The 18,666-nt window shown below is 39.6% G+C and overlaps 1 protein-coding gene across 2 annotated transcripts in view; it reads left to right on the top strand.

Annotated features, from left to right (window-relative positions):
* NEGR1 (neuronal growth regulator 1) overlaps positions 1 to 18,666 on the top strand; it is a 457,176-nt gene that overhangs the window by 355,950 nt on the left and 82,560 nt on the right. For both annotated transcript variants that reach the window (XM_081193857.1, XM_081193858.1), the window contains exons 5-6: positions 924 to 1,044; positions 6,044 to 6,195. In XM_081193857.1, the coding sequence (XP_081049983.1) occupies positions 924 to 1,044; positions 6,044 to 6,195 (273 nt within the window). The remainder of the gene's footprint in view (positions 1 to 923; positions 1,045 to 6,043; positions 6,196 to 18,666) is intronic.

Raw genomic sequence — 18,666 nt, 5'->3', positions numbered from 1 at the left:
AGTCATAAGTTCACACATCTGCAATAACATTATATCAATGGGAATGTAGCCTGGAAAAATGAATTTGTATTTATAAGTTGAGTCCTGCTTAGATAGTATTTTGCAGAACACATACATTATATTTTAAACAGAAATTATAAAATAAATTATGGGGGAGAGAATGGTCATTGCTTATGCTTCCTGGTATTCATTGGGAAATGTATTTCCCTAAACATGGATTTTAAAAATCTTAGAACATTTTTTCTAACTGTTGCAAGTAAATGAACATAGTGAATTGTGGAGCTTACTGTATTCCAGCGATTGCCAAACTTGGCCCCCCAGCTGTTTTGGGACTACAATTCCCATCATCCCTGACCACTGGTCCTGTTAGCTAGGAATGATGGGAATTGTAGTCCCAAAACAGCTGGAGGGCCAGATTTGGCCATCACTGCTGTATTCACTCGACTGCACCTTTGGGTGGCAAATTACGTCATTAGATTTGATGGTGCCAGCAATTACTTTTTTGGTTTCAAGGTTTTGAAAATTGAGGAGTGCACTAGATTCGATGGCGCATTAGATTCACATAAATACGGCAATTTGTTTAAGTCACTTATGTGGAAGGACCATAGCTTAGTGGTAGAATAGACAGTGATGAGCTGGACTGACCAATGCTATGGCTTTATCTAAGCAGTGTTTGACAGCAGGGTGGGCTTGCACTGTTCACCTGACATCATTCTGGGATGGTGAGGTAGAATGGTGAAGTGGCAGTGAAGAGAACATGACTATGTGAAGTGTTTTAGATTATTAGCACTATTTCAATTTAAATTATTTTGGGATGATACGCTTGAGCAACAAGGAAATGAAATGTAACACGGATCAACATGTTTTACATGGCTTTGTGACGAGTGCAACTTTCAATAACAAATATTTATGTTTCCTTGTAGTTGCCCCAACAATTCAGGAAATAAAATCGAGTGGAGTGACGCTTGGAGGGAGTGGATTCATAAGATGCGAAAGTGCGGGTGTTCCTTCCCCAGCTTTTGAATGGTTCAGAGGTGAAAGGAAGTAAGTTTGACTGTCAAACCTGCTTTCATTCTTACATGTGCTCTAGGATCTGTATATTACGTGGGCAATGAATCCGAATTTGGCTCCTCACAGGAAGCAGTCAGTCACTTGCCTGCATTGCTGATATCATGCAATTATGCCACCACAAATATCATAGATATCTGGTACACAGTGGAGCGTTGCTGTAATGCAGGTAAAGGAACCCACAGAGGTTAGTTATCTTAGACTCTGTTAGGATTACCAAGAGAAAGATTGTAAAGCAACTTGCATACTTGGACATTCTACATAAATAGAATATTTATGATCAGCACAGCATCTGGTTAAGCACAACTATATTCTTCTTGCAAATTAGGCATCATGAACGAGACAACACAAAAGCTTGAATCTAAAATATTATTTCCATTAAAACCCATGAAACAAGCAAAATGTACATTTCAAATAGCCTAATAAAGACTACAACTGTTATAATGGTCTAATATATTATAATATCATTAATGTATTCAAATATGAGCCTAAATATAGATATTTTTCAGGGCTAAAGCTGATTCGTGCTGTTCTCCAGCTTGGTGTTTCCCATTGTCTCTGAAGGACGAGTTAAATCTTGTAGTGCCGTAATTCCTCTGTGTAAATAACACACGCACATGCACAGAACATAAATGCTGCCTGCTTATGTTTTTCCTCTCTGCAAAGTGGCTGGTGTGTGTGTGTGTTCTGGGGGTGGGGGAGGAGATAATCTGAAATTCCAAAAATAAAGGATGGAATTTTAGAAAGGGGAGGTTGACTTTCTATGCATTTTCTTCCTCATGTGTTCTGTATAGAAAACATACACTTTTAAATTAGAGGTTGATCAAGTATAATTAGGTAATTTTATATTGGGATATGTTCCACTGGGTACAGTGGGGATGCAGGAGAAGGCAGGTTTCAAAATTCCCTGTGAGTACCTCGTGACCTTGAGGTGACCAAAAAGTATGCATTAAAACAGACTCAGCAAACTTAAATTTGGATTATACCACCAGACTGCAGCTGGCTGAAGAAGGTTCATATCTGAATTCCATGTCTTTAGAAAGCTCATTGAATGTAAAAAAGAAAGTAGCATGTCAGGGAAAAAGCTTAAGTAAACCATAGTCTTAATACGGTGTAGATCAATTCTATGATATGGAGTAAATCAGCCTTAAATTCCCTGTGATAATTCCAGTGATACTGGATATTTCTAGTGCTTCTATGTTAATTACCCTTAGAAGCAATTAGCTCTTAATCAGTAGCATTTTCAAACAAGGCAGCCTTGTATCGGGAAGCTTTTAATGTTTGACGTTTTATTATGTTTTTGTATTGGAGCCCCCCCCCGAGTGGCTGGAGAAGCCCAGCCAGATGGGCAGTGGTAATAATAATAATAATAATAATAATAATAATAATAATAATAATAATAATAATAAAGTCTACTGTTTTAAAAGCTGTTTTTATCGCTATTTTAATGAATATTATACTATTTTATGTAAGCAGCTTAAGATTTTTTGAATAAGCAGTATATAAAACTTTTGCAAAATAAAAAGTAATATAATAGATCCTAATCAAGTAGCATCAGTATTCAATATTCACAATTATGTTTGTCTCATCATTACTCATTGCTTGCTCTTAAGTACTTCTGAATGCTTAATTTACACTTCAGCATTCATGAATGAATCATCTTAATATGAATTGATTTTAGACTTCGGTAAACTTGTTAATATATTTATTTTTTCTTGGTTTGCTGCTGTACCACAGTAGTGAAAAGAAACTGAGAGTTTCCATCCCTTTTTGTCAAAATGAATTAAACAGCTTCAAACACTTGAAAATTACGCAAGTGAAGTTGAATTCTCAAAGTAAATCACTTAGAAAAAAGTAGATTAAACAAAGGTGAGGTTTCTAGAGATAATTATTCAAACCTATAATTCCTAAACGTTCATGTTTGCTCAATGCAGCAATAACTCATGCTTCAGGGTTTTGAAAAGAACTATTTGTTTCCTACTAGTGTGTTGTCTACTGCTTTGAGATGACTAAACCAAATGCTATTTTATATGCAGGGCTGTGTACTGATTAAATAAAAAATAGGAGCATTAATGTAATGTAAAATATTAAATCATCAATATGCAGCTATACTATTAATAATGATAGATATGTATTTTGAGGCTGAATGCTGGGGAGGGAATTGTACCTCTCTCCCAGATTTATGATGTGCTGCCTCAATATATCAAAATTAAATGGTAACTTGTTGATATAGGCAAGAGTTCTGCTTTCAGGATGAAATATAAGCAATTCCCCGAGTAATCAAGCATAGCTAAGTATTTTCACATTTAACTATGCCTATCCAACTTCTGAATGTGGTTACATATGTCCTGAAAATAAATGAGTCCAAGAGAAAAATATTTTTCAAATTATCCACAGTGTTTACCAATTGCTTCTTCATCTATTTCTGGAAATTCCTATGCCAAGAAGTCTCAACCTTTGGTCATATGAAGACTCTAAATGTCACTTTTCTGACTGATGGAGTCTTCCTAAATTTGGCTTTAAAAAGAGCTGAGCGAAATTGGCCAACCAAAATTCTTCACACTGCTCAACAAGTGGCAAAATTGACCCAACAGCTTGTTGGGAGGAGGGCCCAAAAGACTCAGGTGTGGTTTCATTAGCTGTGGCATAGCTTCTTTCTTCCCCCACCCAAATATTTTGTGGCCACTGAAAGCAGCATACCAGAACTTTTCTATTGACCATCCAACCACCATTTTGCACCTCCCACAATGCATTGGATGTAGTGTAATTTCAGGGCATTGTGGGAGAAATTGGCAGAGAATATTCAGACCTTTTTTGGTAAAATGGCAGTCCTTTTCAAGTCTAAAAAACAAAATTTTCATTAAAAAAATCTCTATTTTTCTTTCTGAGAAATAGGGATCACTGAGTTGATAGAGTTCACCCTTCTTCTAATAGGTCCAGGGTGGAACTAATAAAGGAGTAAAGGAAATCTTCTCGATCAATCCAAGATGGAGCAGCATGTCTGTTACATGAAGCTTTCTCCTTTGCTGGAAATCTCTTCCACCTCAGTATGCAGACCCAAACTTTGGACACTCGTGCTATGCATTGATCTGTTGAGTGGAAGATTGCCTCTCTGTTCCAGTCCACAGCTTTCTGTACACAAAATTTTCTGCAGCACTGGGGGCACCTTTCTAGAGAGCTACTTGCCTGCTAAACTTATTTGTATTTCCAGTCCGATACAAGCAATCTTCCGCAAGGATAGGAAGGGGGGGGGAGAGGAGAAATAAGCACAGTCACTAAAGCAGAAAGTTACATTAAAGAAAATACTGCTTCCCTTTTGCGTAGCAAGTGATAGGAAGGAGCAACTTTGATTATCGTTTTAAAGAAGTGAATCTGCAAAATTTCCCTATAGTAAAACAGAAAGGGGCGAGTGAGCTTTCTATGGATAATATATGTGCTCTTGATGAAAAGAGAGAGTACGATCTCTTGAGAATGCAATACTACATTCACTTTGCTTGAATGAAAAAAAAAACTCTGCTGTGAGACTTTAAATAAACACACATAAGGCTGAGGTCTAGTCGCAGTACATACCATATACTGCTGTGCAGGGATTAATATACTTCTGCTGGAATTAAAATGTACCTGGCTGCTTCCTGACCTTCTTAAATGCGCGTTTGCTTTTCATAAGCTGCTCATTTAGTGTGAGAAAGTGAGCAATTCATAGAACTAAGGAAAAGCCATTATGATGTTCAAAAATCCGTTACGATGTGTAGTCGATGACAAAAAAAGATGTGGATCATCTGCATTTACCAAGTCTGTTTTTAAGAAGTAATAGTGTTATATTGGATGTGTATTTCAAGATCGTTTGATGGGTGCACACCAATTGATTGGATGGCTATCGGTAGGAGGAATAAAAAGAAATGGGAGGAAAGGAAAGGGCTTACAAGAGCAGTGGTGGAGAGAGAACTTAGCACCACTACTGGCAATAGTGCTGGTGTAGGGGATCAAGCCAAATGTCTGGAATCAGTGCAGTCTAAAATAATATGCAAACACATGCTGTTCTTTGGAGAGGAGAGCAACATTTTGCATATGCAGAAGTAGCATTTGGGCTCGGGCAAGTGCTATTGATGTGTGTAAAATGGAACAAAGTTTAACTAAACCAAGCAGGTAATAGGAGACTTTCCTGATGGTGCAGGGGTTTGTGTTGAGAGCATCATAAACGAATCAACAGATAAATGTTCGGTGGACATATGGGTTCAGTTCCCAAAGCTGCCATAGACTTGCATGGCTCTTATAATGGTTCTTAGGGTTACTGATCATATGCAAAGAGTCCATGTGGGCTGTATGCAGGCATTTAGCTGAATGCAGCTATACAATCCCAGTCTTCCTTTACACACACATCCATTGCAACAAGGACTTCTGAGAGTTCTTAATTTCCAAATCATCATCTTGATGAACTGGAACAACATAAGACTATTGGTATCAGTCCTGCTTTGCTTTGGAATACAAGTTCACCTGAAGCCCTTTGACCTGTCCTGTCTCCTGTTGGTGCCAGTATTCCCTACTCCCTTTGTAATGCCCAAGGAAAGCAAGAAGAGCCTTTCCTTACTCAGAGCTCTTGGGCCTAAGTCGTTTGCCAGCTTTTCTCTTGATTGCCCACAAAATGCTCCCTGAACTGAACATCTCTTTCCAGACTATTTACCTATGGCGTTTCCCCCATACCACCTTCACTACTCACAACTGGGCTTGTCCCCTGTCAATTGGTAGGGAAAGGAAAGGTACCTTTATTTTTGAGCAAAAATGGAAAGCCCTTTGCTGTGGCAAACACCATCATATACCCAATATGGCATCACTGCCATTCCTTGTCCATGTTATCCCATTCACTCCTCCATCCCAATCAAGTAAAAACTATTGTTTTCCATCCACATGAGAGAAAAATGCAAAATATATTTGCCTATGCCTTCTAATTGAATATTTCCCTTTTCCTCCCTTCTAGACTGATCAATGGACAACAAGGGATTACTATTAAAAGCTATAGTTCAAGATCATTTTTAAATTTCAACAATGTGACGGAGGATCATTTTGGAAACTACACATGTGTCGCTGCCAACAAACTAGGCACAACCAATGCCAGCCTGCTTCTTAACCGTAAGTCAAAAAAAGATGGTGGAAAGTATTCTTGCTTAGGCTTTTTCTTTTACCCTCTCTACCCTGAAGAGGTCCACCTGCTTCATGCTCTCTTGAAAAGTAGTGTTGACTTCCACACATTTCTCTGAACAATTTCACATGCATTTCATTTGGTGGTAGTTCTGGGTTGAAGTGACCCAGGATACAACAAGTCTGTTTCGTGATAATTTGGCTTCGTTTGGTTCAAGCAGAGTGCAAGAACATTGTACCTGGGCTGACCTGGGCAGGAGGAATCTCAGTCTTAGGGCTGTATCATACATGGCCTGGTAGGTGAGTTGTGCTTTTGCTGAGTATGGCTAGGACAAGTGCCACCATGTTTCATGGAAAAGTCTTACTCTGGAGTTCACCATACATGCCAACCAGTAGTGAATTTTGTAGGCAAAGGTCAGCCAGTTTCATGAAGTGCTTTGCAAAGCACAAGTTCAGGGCACATGAAAAAGCAAATGAAAGTTTTAATACTTTGAGTAGGCCTCAGTGTCTGCCATCAGTTCCTACTTAAGATTAATTCATTTCCTGAAAGACTGTTGTTTGATGTGTGTTACTTCCAGGTCCTAATGTTCTTTCATGTGTGTTCCGTTTCTGACACCTGTCGCATGTATGGGATATATCCCAAGGTATGAGAGGAAGTTTCTGGCTTGTACATCATTCTCTAATGTAGGACGTTGAATATGAACTTACTGGGGTTCCTACGCAAATAGGCTATGATAGTTTGTAGCCGTCTCATGAGCTCAGGTGAACAATTGTGACATATACAATTAAGAAGCAAGTCCAATATACTAATGAGATTGCCACAAGGTTTTGCCTACAGGAATGAACTATTTATTTGGGTATGTGTGTTCTGGGAGCTGTAGATGTTTGCCATATCATACGCCATGCATAATTCTTTTAGAATTCAATTAGCTGACAATGAGCAATTCACTGACATATTTTATCGAGTGTTACAACAAATAGAATCTGACAAAAAATATTGCTCACTATTTTTTTTAAAAAAAATAGACTTTGATTTCTTAATTAAAATGTTCATGAATAAATAAAGAGCTGGTGATACATTAGGAAGATACAAGAAATAATTGAGTGTCTGGAATGGAGTAATTAGAAAAGCTGCCAATACTGACTGAGGATATGGAGCCCCTGTTGGCCAGCTATCTTCATTCCCCTGCAGGATTGCAATTGGTGTGTGAAGACACAGCGATTTTATCATGGTTCTGTAACAAAGCCTTACTATAGCATTGGAGCAACTGATTCTATAAATGTAGAAGACAACACACCTCCGCTTTTGCAAAATTCCCACTATTGCAGAATCCTTGCTAATTAACTGTAAATTTTTGTCCCTTGAAAAGGATTTGGATATGTATGGAAGACTTATAGTGATGGCATTTTTTTCAACTTTAGGTGCTAAAGTAGTGGAGGTAATGTGATCCCAGGGCTGCTTGCAGTGTTTAACCACTTTCATGGTGAAAAATGTAAATGAGCAAGATTGATTTACAAGCCGTATGTTTAGGAATACCAACTTGTTTGTATGTTTGACTTGAAACTTAGACTTGGACGCAAGGAGCATGGCCAGGATTTTGGTTGGAGGGGGGGCAGGCCTTTTGTTGCAGTGGGGGGCAGAACCTCAGCTTGCTATGTATTTTTATTGATTTAGTTTGTAGCCCCCCGCCCCCTTGGCTACACCCATGCTCAGATACAAGTTGCTTTGAACTTACAATTCATTTCATAGCAGTGAAACATGGATGCATTGCTTAGAGTGGGCAGAGTAACAGGAAAAGTGTGCTTCAGTTGCCAACCATTTTGACCCATGGTGACATCTGCAAACCAGAGAAATTGTCATGGTCACCACACATAGAAGTAACTAAGCACACACCACAATCTTTTCTATTGGCTATAACAGAATGCTTCTTTCAAGCCTGGTATCATTGGGAGGCACTATGGTCACCAGAAAAAGCTTATTTTTAAAAATAATAATAATAATTTTTATTAACAGGCCAATCACATCACATTATCCAAATCACATTAGTTCCAAATTATACAGCCAAATTTTAAATTTTGTTGGGGGTACCCATACATCAAGCTCTGAACGAGTCCAAACATCACTTATATTGCTGCTTTAATTAAACAGTTCTATCCAGTTCAATCCAGATAGTCCTTTATTACTTTCTTCATCTTCTTGTTGTTATCGTATATTCCTTTCTTTGTGATCTCTGATAATCTTCACAAGCGGATTAGAGATAGGCATCCTCTGTGTGGGTTTTGTACTCTCCAAAGATCATATCGCTCAGGGACAGCCGCCATTCCACACTTCCATAAAAAATTAATCTTCGGTCTGTCCTTTAATTTTCTCAGGCTTGCCAAGTATATCAGGAGGGCTCTGTCAGGTTAAGATCACATTCCAACCATCCTTCTCATTCCAATGGTCCTGAATCTCCTCCCCCTGTCTTTCTTTCTCAGGCAAGCCTGTCTTAGTGAGACGCCATTTTAAGCTGCGTCATAAAATTTTCCTCCATTCTCGTTGTTTAGCAATCATCTCTTTAGCTATAATCCACTCCACACAGTTCTTGAATTCCTGCTTGTGGTTAGTAAAACGCAACGATCTTATTTCTTTATGGGGTGGAGGGTTATTAATATCACATAGTGCAAAGAAAAGAAAAGTTTTTTCCTCCACCCCCCCCCCTTCATTCCAAACATACAGTCTCTTAATGGTGGTTCATCAGTTGATTTACTTATCCATCCATCACTCCGGTCACAGAGATCCATTAGTCAGCAGTCTTATCTAGCCCTTGTTTAGCTAAAGTATGGTTAGTTCAGGATAAGTAACCATGTGAATATATTAAAACAAAACCAGTCTTAGTATCTAAACATAGTAGAGAATGGATGGATTTGATTGTGCTCACATTTAAAGGTGAACCTACCTAGTCTTCACTTTCTGAAGCAATACACAAACTGAAATAAAACTACTCTTTAAAATTCACACTTCTCCGAATTTTGCAATGCAGGTCTCCAGCCAAGTAATGTGTACACATACTAGGGTAAAGTGTACGTATAAATGCACCTGTTAGTGAAAATAACATTGAAAAGTGCATTATATTAAGTCATCTCCAAGTCGTGCACAGGGCACCCAATATAATAATTCTGAAAATGAGTAAAAACTATAAAATAAGAATGGAATTTAAAAGCCTGCTTAAATAAAAAAAAAGTATTCAGGAAGCAGCAGAAATTCAACAGTGGGCCTTTCTGATGTCAACTAGAAGGGAATTCCATAAAATTGGGCCCACAGTTCTTAACACACAGCTCCTTGTGAATATGAGCTGTCTGTCTGAGCCATAAGAAACCACAAACCATGACTCACCTGAAAGCCTCAGGGATTGGACTGGTGAATGAGGACTTTTTATTTTTTTAAAAAACCAGAAACATATATGTAAATGTGGAGAACTGAATTTAAGATTGGAAAATTAGAGAAACTGAAATTGACAGATTCACCCATCCCTATTAAATAGTTAACATGACCCTGTCTGGTCTTGTAATAATCACCCTGGGATCAGGGGTGTGTAAAAGTACACAGATCTTTGTTAAGAAATACTACTGCATATTTTAAAGGTTTTGTTCCCCTGCCAAAGAGGTTTTTTTCTTCCCCATTTCTTCCTCAGGCTTTGATATTCCCTTATTATTATTGCAGGGTGGTCAAGGGTGCTGTGTGTGCTTTCCTTTACAGTAAACACTCTAGCACTCTGCAGGCTCTCTAGCTGCCTCTACTTCCTGATATGAAAAAGCCCAGTGGGAGGGGTTATCTCATGATGTCTTCCCCTGGGATTTAACTAAAGTGAAAGCACCTGGGAAGGCTGCAGACTACAGACCACTGGTGAGATGACCTGCAGAATGAACATTCCACAAACATTCCTCAGCCACCTCATAAATAAGGTAAGCACAGCAACAACAACAACAACAAACCCTGCATCTCACCCATGAGAATTTCACCAAACTTGTCTTTCCCCTTTGATAATTTTCAAATACAGTTTCCTTTCTCATTCATTGTTGGAGAAAGGTTCACAAAAAATATGAGAGACAATTTTCAGTACAGCAGTAGTATAAGAAGTTGATAAATGAGGGAGGTGATCATAACAATAATTGTTTCAAAGAAGTTATAGTGCTGTAGTGTAGAAGTTCCATTGGGATGGGTGGATGGAACCCAAGTCTAGCTACTCAGTAATGTAATTGTTTGAAACTAAACAGGTGTGTCCCCGATTATTTCCTAAATGATAGATCACCACATGTATGCTATGCAAATAATACTACGAATGGAATTGCTGAAGCCAGCACAAATGAGAATTTCTTTAAGGTGATGGGGATTTAGATGGCAGAATAGATTTTGTGAAATCTTTCTTCAACCTTTCCAGGTAATCAGTGTCTTGTGAATTTTTTGACCACATTGCCAAGAGCACCAGGGCACAACCTGTGGCTGAATAAACAACCTATCATCAGTAGACATGAAAAACGAAGCATCTCCCGATATCAAGAATAATATAGCAAGTCACAGAATTTTAATTATTTGTGATTAATCTTCTAGTCTATTCCAACAATATTATTTCTGAAGTATATATTAATATTTTGCTTCCAGTACATACTGGAAGCTTTCTGAGATAACACTGTCACTGTGTGGGTGTGTATACTGTATAGTCCCATCCTGCCATCTAGGGGCCCACCTTAAGCATTTTGCATTATTTACTTGGCAGGTTTTTGCACAGAGCTTCCTCTGCTTGGAAAGAGGAAAAACGAAGTCTTTGCTATAAGTAAAAGCATGCATTTTATGATTCATTAAACCCATTTTCCCAAAGGAGCAAGCAGTCTTACCATATGTACCCGAGATGAAAGGCCCCGTTTGCAGAGGAGCTAAGACAGAGAGACAATGAAAAAAGGAGTTAAGCGTATTTAAATATGCAAACCCTGCTTCTGAATTAGCACAGTGTTGAGTTGAAACAAACAAACAAAATTCCTATTCCTTGAAAACAAATCTGGAGACTGCCAGAAAACAGGGACTAACTCTGCCTTGCATAATTTTTACTTATTTTCAAACCACAGAAGCAAGGGAGCAATATTGCTGCTAAATATTCCTAAACAAAGCTGCAAATTCTGTGTGGAAAAAGCAAGTGAAATACCCACATATCTTAAAATGTGTGTATTCAGAAACCTCATGTACCCGGGGGGGGGGGAGTGCTAAGTAGGCTTACAATGCAGACCATATATTTGAATATTTCTGTTTACATTTCATCTGCACTTAATGGAAATTAATCACAGGTAAATATGCATTGGTTTGCAGCTGAAAATATTTTGATCTGGGTCCAACGAGGCCTCAGTGTGAGCTCAAAGCACTGCTGCTCACTCAAAGCTGTGTCTCCAGATCCCATTGATTCTACCTGCAGCCTACTCCCCATTGAACAAAATTCAGGTGGCTCATCCAGTAGGTCAGAGGGAACCACTCCACTGATGTACCCATGCAGCACAACCTCACTGCCGTGCCTCACCCCTACTGGTAAATGGCAATGCTGCTGCTGCTGCTGCTTGGAGGCTATAGCTGTGGCTCGACCTCACCAGGTGATCCACTCTTGCTTCCAGAGCAGCTTATCAGGAGGCTGTGTGGAAGGGAGGGGCAGGTAGTGGCTTGAGTAATCTGCCCCCAGAAAATAGGAACTGGGACTTTGCAAATCACTTTGATTCTACCTACAAGCAACAGGCATCTAAGTTGTAATCAATTCAAAACAACTAGGAATAACAGCCTGGTTTTGCAGAATTTATGGAAGTGTCATTGTGAATGCTTTAAGAAGCTACTTCTAAGCCACCATGCTAGAACTCAAGGTTGAATACCTCACCATCTGTGTCTTATTGAAAGAAATCATAAGATGTTTGATGATAGTTTGAGTACTGCTACTATTTATCACCAACAGCTTTAATTTTACTTATTCTTAATTGTTCAACATTTATGGTTTAGATTTAAGATTATAGACTTGGATCCGGTGTTACATTGGTCATTCTGAAATAAGTGAGGCAATTTAGTCACTGCGTGACATGAATTCCACTGATTTCAATAAGAAATCACAATTATTGAAGACAAAACAGATTGAACTCTATTGGACTTAGGCAATCTTTTTATTATTATTATTAAATTTATAGTTAGTTATTGAACTTATACACCACCTCAGGGCAGTTCTCCTGCCAGTGCAATCGCAATCTGCCAAACCTGTTGCCATCTTGCCCCTCCCTTCTCTCTCTCAGTACGCAGGAGTGACGTGGGCAACACAAGGTTGAGTGAGTGCCAACTTTTCCTACTTCTGATTGCACTGTAACAAAGAAAAAAAAGATACAAATGTTCATGATTGCAGCAAATAGGTACTTAGACTATAAACTTGCTTTGAAATCATTATTTTGCTATTTTATATCTTTTTTTAAAAGAAAGCATTGGTGAAGCCATTCTGTGCCCTGCATGATAGTTTTTTGGCCCTTCACTGTAAGAATAAAATAAAATTGAGAACTACTGCCTTCCTGTCAAGCAAAGAGAATTATGCATCATAATATTTTAAAGGGGACTCAGCTGCATATACAAAAGCTTCTATCATCGCTTAATGTCGTTAAGCAGCTGTCACAGATTCATCTTAGCGCTGAATTAAGTGATCTGTTTGTATACCTATCATATGTTTTCAGCTCTTTGGGGATGAAAGGTGCCATAGAAATGTTGAGAGATGGTAATAAGGATGGCGAAATGTAAATACCATGTTGTCTTGAACATCTGCTTTAGTGGCAGAAGAAGGAAATAGATAACAGCATATTTACGTCATGTTAATTCAGTAATAAAAGCAGAACTTTTTTTGCTGAACGGAAGTTTAGAGTGAACTTGAAAGTTGCTTTGGCCCTTCTGATGGTAGGAAAGAAAAGGAGGGAGATGTATGCATTCCATATATGGAGACAAGACATATATATTTGGGGAGGAGCTGAGGCATTACTTGGCCTTTATAAAATTTATGGCATAAAGTTGCATGAAATTTGCATATTCTAATTTATATGAACAGATGCAAGATCATAAGCAAAACATAAAAGCACAAAACTTTTTTAGAAGACAGTAAAGGCACAAGAACCTGGGCCTAGTACAAAATACCTGGAACTGGGGTCCCCAAGACCACTCATTAAAAAAATGACCCTTTGCTGCGTAAAGATGCATCTGGGGCATGTTAGCTAAATATCTGTGTCCTTCACTGCAAATGTTTTATAGTAAAGTTTCCATTTGATGACCTTGGGAGTAACCAAAGTGATGTATGGAGCATGGCATGTTTTGTGGACCAAGTGCTACAGATCTGGATTGCTATTGTGCATTTGCTACTAGTGCATTTGTTCTAGTTTGCTACCACATGCTATGTGTTGGTTTATATCAGGAGTCCGCAACATGGCCCTTGAGGGCACCAGTGTACCTTCTCATCCATTTAAATCCCTTACCCCCTTCCAGTTTCTAATTGATGTTTTCTGGCTTGGGGGAACATTCTTTGAGATGGAGTTCTTGCTGGTTTTGCCTGTGTTTTGTTTTTGGATGAGTGTCGGTATTTGCCTGCTTTTCAAGGAAGAGTCATGTTCACATCATGACCATTGCTTCCACTGTGAAAAGACTATTTTGTCATACCCACTACAGTTTTTTTTAGGTTTCCTCTGGAAAACCTATTTTTCCAGCAAGTTGCTTGAATGAAGTCTAAATGGTGGCTACACTTTATCTGCTGTTTACTGAGCATTTCTTCTGATTTGTCTACAGAGCAGTTATATGACAATTTCCAGATTTGTTTGTGGGGCATAATTTGTTTGTTACACACTTTTCAGTGTGTTTCCCCATCACATTCAAACTGCAAAAAGTTTGTTGTTTTGTTTAAAAGTGAATTTGTTTCATTAGGGCAACAGAGTGTTTTTTAATCCACTTTAAAATACACAAACCTAAAGTTTCAGTTTGAATCCCTCCTGCAGAATATTGACAAATTGGAGGTGCCCTTAGATTTCCAGATGCATTCTTGGCCCCCAAACGTTGGAGACCCATTTTTTACCTAGACCTAGCTGGCTCAGGAGCACCTAGAATTGGTGAGTCATCCTCAGTCACACCCCACCACAGCCCATCTGCCCTGAAGCAAAATTTGCAGGAAGTGAGAACACTGATTCTGATGATAGTGAAACAAAAAACCCACATCAGATTAAAAATAATAATAATTCTTAAGCTGTATTGTAAAAAAAAAAAAAATGCTGCTTAAAGTAAACATCTTAATTAAGCCTCTGTGATTAGAACACTGAATCTAGTAGTGTGTAATTACACATACTATTTGAATGCGAGGTTCAAATTGCCAAATGGGCACTTAGCATCATATGGAATAAATATTGTTCTATTCTACATAATGTGTGTTTCCTATATATGATTTGTGTGCCTTTGACATTTGCTTTATCCGTAAACAAACATGTGATTGAATAGAAACACATCACAGTGGTACATATTCTAGGAGCAGGGGTGTCGCATGGTGTTCAAAAACACAGTATTAGCATTGTGTTCATTTTTGTGACTGTATTAAGGGCTTCCCGCTCTCCCCCCCCCCCCCCGAGCTGCTAGTCAATGGCTTAAAAATAAATTAGGCCCATTAAAACTTCAGTTAAGGAGCACTATACATAGAGCTGAACCAACCACAGAATATTCATTGCATAGATTATATATATATATATTAATAAACATACATAGGAGTATGTGTTAGTTGTGGATCAAGGGCCCGACCCCGCTATGTGAAATAAATACACAAGGACACGTGATATAAGGTTAATGGGCAAGAAAAGGCCACAACTTTATTGATTACAGCAGTGAAAAGGTATTGGCTTAGGCATTGGATGACTATAGGTGGTGGGTTTATTCAACAGTAGGTGGAGCCTGTTGATGCTCATCCAGCTATAGGCTCACCCCCTGATGTCACCGAGGGTCGTGCCATGGCCTCCCGCCAAGCAGGCATCGGACGGAATACACGACCGCCAGATTCCTTTAATGGAATAACCCACGGTAGATAGCATAGGCGATGGCCACACCTAGCCCTTGACACAGCACAACACATGAATCCAATGCCTAACCTACCCACCTATACCACAAAAGTTGTGACGATTGCTACGAGGTAGGCGAAAAAACCAAAAGGCCTAATGCCAAATGGAAAAATTCCTACCAGGCCCCCCAGCCAACCAGGGCGACCAACCTAAGGTCCATAGCAAGGCCAAAAACCTATACCCTGAGCTAAATGGGAGTGGGGGGTGGGTGACTCGCTGAGGGACGACGACGAATGAGGAGGAGGCGGAGCTGGCACCACAGCATTAAGCTGCTACACACGCCCCCCGGAGGCACCAGGTTGGCCACCTCCGGTGGGCGTGGGCGCCAGCCAGGTAGGAGGGGAGGGGGCTAATGCCCCCTACCAGGGGCGGAGCTCGGTCTCCCGCCCACAACCACTCCCTTCTCTTCCAGGGAGGAGAGTCTTTCTTGTTGATCTAAACTCCCATTACTACATTTATGAATTCAAACTCTGAAACACCGAAACTATAGGATTTTATTTTTAGTGCAGTTTGCCTGTATGTATAATTTATCTGTGTGGCCGTTTGTGTCGATTCCCATTGAGCCCATTCAATATGTCTCCTGTGTATATTTTGCCTATGCAACAATTTCTGGAAAACCAGACTTGGGCCTTAGACCAGTGATTCTCAAAGGGTGTAGAATGCCACATTAGCAGCAAGAAGATTCAAGGACTGTCAATATGATATTTTGGGAATGATTCATGTTGTTATGTAGCTGCATAGATTTTTAAATTCTGGATGTCCCATGGTCATATTATAGAGTAGTTGTGTTCTTTGCTATAAACCAGGGGTTGATTCTTTTTGTTTTTAATGTATTTCTTATCAATAGAAAGTTGGTGTTGCGTAGCAAATTTTTATTCTGATAGGGTGGCCCAGAGAAAAAAGTGTGAAAAACCACTACCATGACTGATAGCAATTTCTTTGGTTTGAATGGGTTGGGTTTGGGGTTTTGTTCTTTTTAACTACATAAAAACAGACACAGACTGAACACTTAGAGCTTTGTTCATTATTCATCTACACACAGATGCTAGTCTGTGCAAGTCCACCTGTCAGAGGCAGAAACAGGTTATTTCTACCCTGTAATATATGAACATGCTGCCTCTTCCCATGCTACCATTCGTGTGGACCAGAAAGCTGCAGTCACCACGCCTTCAGCTATAAATATAACTGCCCTGTGCAGAAGGAATAGGAAGTGTGTGTGTGTGTGTGTGTGTGTTTGGAGAGCTGATAACCAGAGGAATCAAAGAATTGCAGAGGGTCATCTAGTCGAACTCCTGCAATGCCCTATGTGGGGCTCGAACCCACAACTCTGGAAGGATTCTGAATAGAGAAAAAATTGGTTTAGGCACATAGAAAATAATAATAGTTGTTGCAGTATTAAGTTTTGCTCTGCTACAAATGTGTGCATCTACAGGCTCTCCCGTTGGATAATAAATAATGACACTTCAATACTTTATTGATATCCTTTACATATGGTGTCACCTGCTCTATTGAATTGTTCTTTCAGCTCTTATTTCGCTACCTGTACTAAAAATAAAATGGGGGGGAGGGAGAGTAAATGGCCGTTGCTAGGAAGATTCCTAAAGTTGACTGTTTTTTACAGGGATCTGGAGAATTAGTTTTAAATGTTTGTTTACTTTGCTCCACAGACTGAATGAAAATATTGTGACTATTTTAATGGCTTGCGTTGTCGTTAAATTTAAAGGTGCTTTCTTTTATTGGCTGAGATATTATATTTAATGTGTTTGGTTTTGTGGCAGATTTTGCTAGGTTTTAGCTCAGTAACACCACTGAGCTAGCCATTTTGCCATCTCTACAAAAGAAAGGTACTCTCCAGGGAAATTTAGTTTATGTTCATGCTTTTGCTTCTGTGTCAGCCAATAACCTACAAAAGGGAAAGAAACCCCTGCTAGCTCTGCTCAGTTCACAAAACACTAACCCTAAAAACAAATCATGATGATATTTGGCTGCTATTTGATGTAGCATCAGGTTTGGGCTGCAGAGGACTTTCCTTGCAAGTTTTGCAAGGAGAAGCCGTGACTCAAGTTGCAATTCTAATAAATTCAGCCAAACTTGGGAACAGTTGCAGGCTACTGTAAAGTGGGGTAGGTTTACATTTAACCTTAAAAATAGCCATTGTTATCTTAAAAAGGTAAAGGTAAAAAAGTGGCCCTTGGCAATTAAGTCCAGTCGCGAATGACTCTGGGGTTGCAGAACTCATCTTGCTTTACAGGCCGGGGGAGCCCGCGTTTGTCCGCTTCCACAGTTTTTCTGGGTCATGTGGCCAGCATGACTGAGCTGCTTCTGGCGAAACCAGAGCAGCGCACGGAAACACTGTTTACCTTCCTACCTTCCCGCTGGAGCGGTACCTATTTATCTACTTGGACTGTGTGCTTTCAAACTGTTAGGTTGGCAGGAGCTGGGTCCAAACAACAGGAGCTCACCCCGTCGCGGGGCCTCGAACCACTGACCTTCTGATCGGCAAGTCCAAGCGGCACAGTGGTTTAACCCACAGTGCATTTTAATCCTAAGAGTTCACACAACATTGCTTCTTTCTTTTTTAAAGAAATATCCATAGAATATACACAACACAGGCCATTGAATTATTCTAATAACAATCACCACTTATACAGCTCTTTCCATCAGAGCCCTAATGTCTTTTTCAGGGATTCTCCCCCTTCGTGATTACAACTATGTGATGTGGAAATGGGGCCACACTCAATGTCTCTGCTCTTCTATCCTCATTGGCCCCATTGGCCCTATATCAGGACTTTGCGCAATGTTGTGATGTCGTGCCGGGCTGCCTCAGTACTCTTCAGAAGATGGCACCTTCTGAAAAGAACATTTTCCTTTTCTGGTCTCTGACTAGCCAAGAGTGTCAGTGATACAGCAATAAGTAGCATTGTTTTGTGTGATCAGGGCTGAACTGAAATGGTCAGAGAGGTACGTTTCATGGATGTTTTCTGCCCCCATGAAAACTGCACTCTTTTTCTAGTGCTTTTTCAAGGAAGAAAAAAAGAATGAAGGGAAAGAATCACACACCAAAGCAGACATTCAGGCATTTATGTGACATTTTTATATGCCTGTTGTCTTTGTCCATGGAGTTTTCTTGGCAGGGATACTGGAGTAGCTTGCCGGTTCCTGCTCCAGGTGGATCACGTTTGGTCAAAACTCTCCACTATGACCTGTCCATCTTGGGTGGCCCTGCATGGCATAGCTCATAGCTTCTCTGAGTTATTCAAGCCCCTTCGTCACGACAAAGCAGTGATCCATGAAGGGAAGGACAGATCGTGAAGTTGAGGCTCCAATACTTTGGCCACCTCA

This window comes from Podarcis bocagei, assembly GCF_964188305.1.
Source record: "Podarcis bocagei genome assembly, chromosome: 5".
NCBI lineage: Eukaryota > Metazoa > Chordata > Lepidosauria > Squamata > Lacertidae > Podarcis > Podarcis bocagei.
The sequence above is the reverse complement of the archived record's forward strand: the minus strand, read 5'-3'. Positions and strand labels throughout refer to the sequence as shown.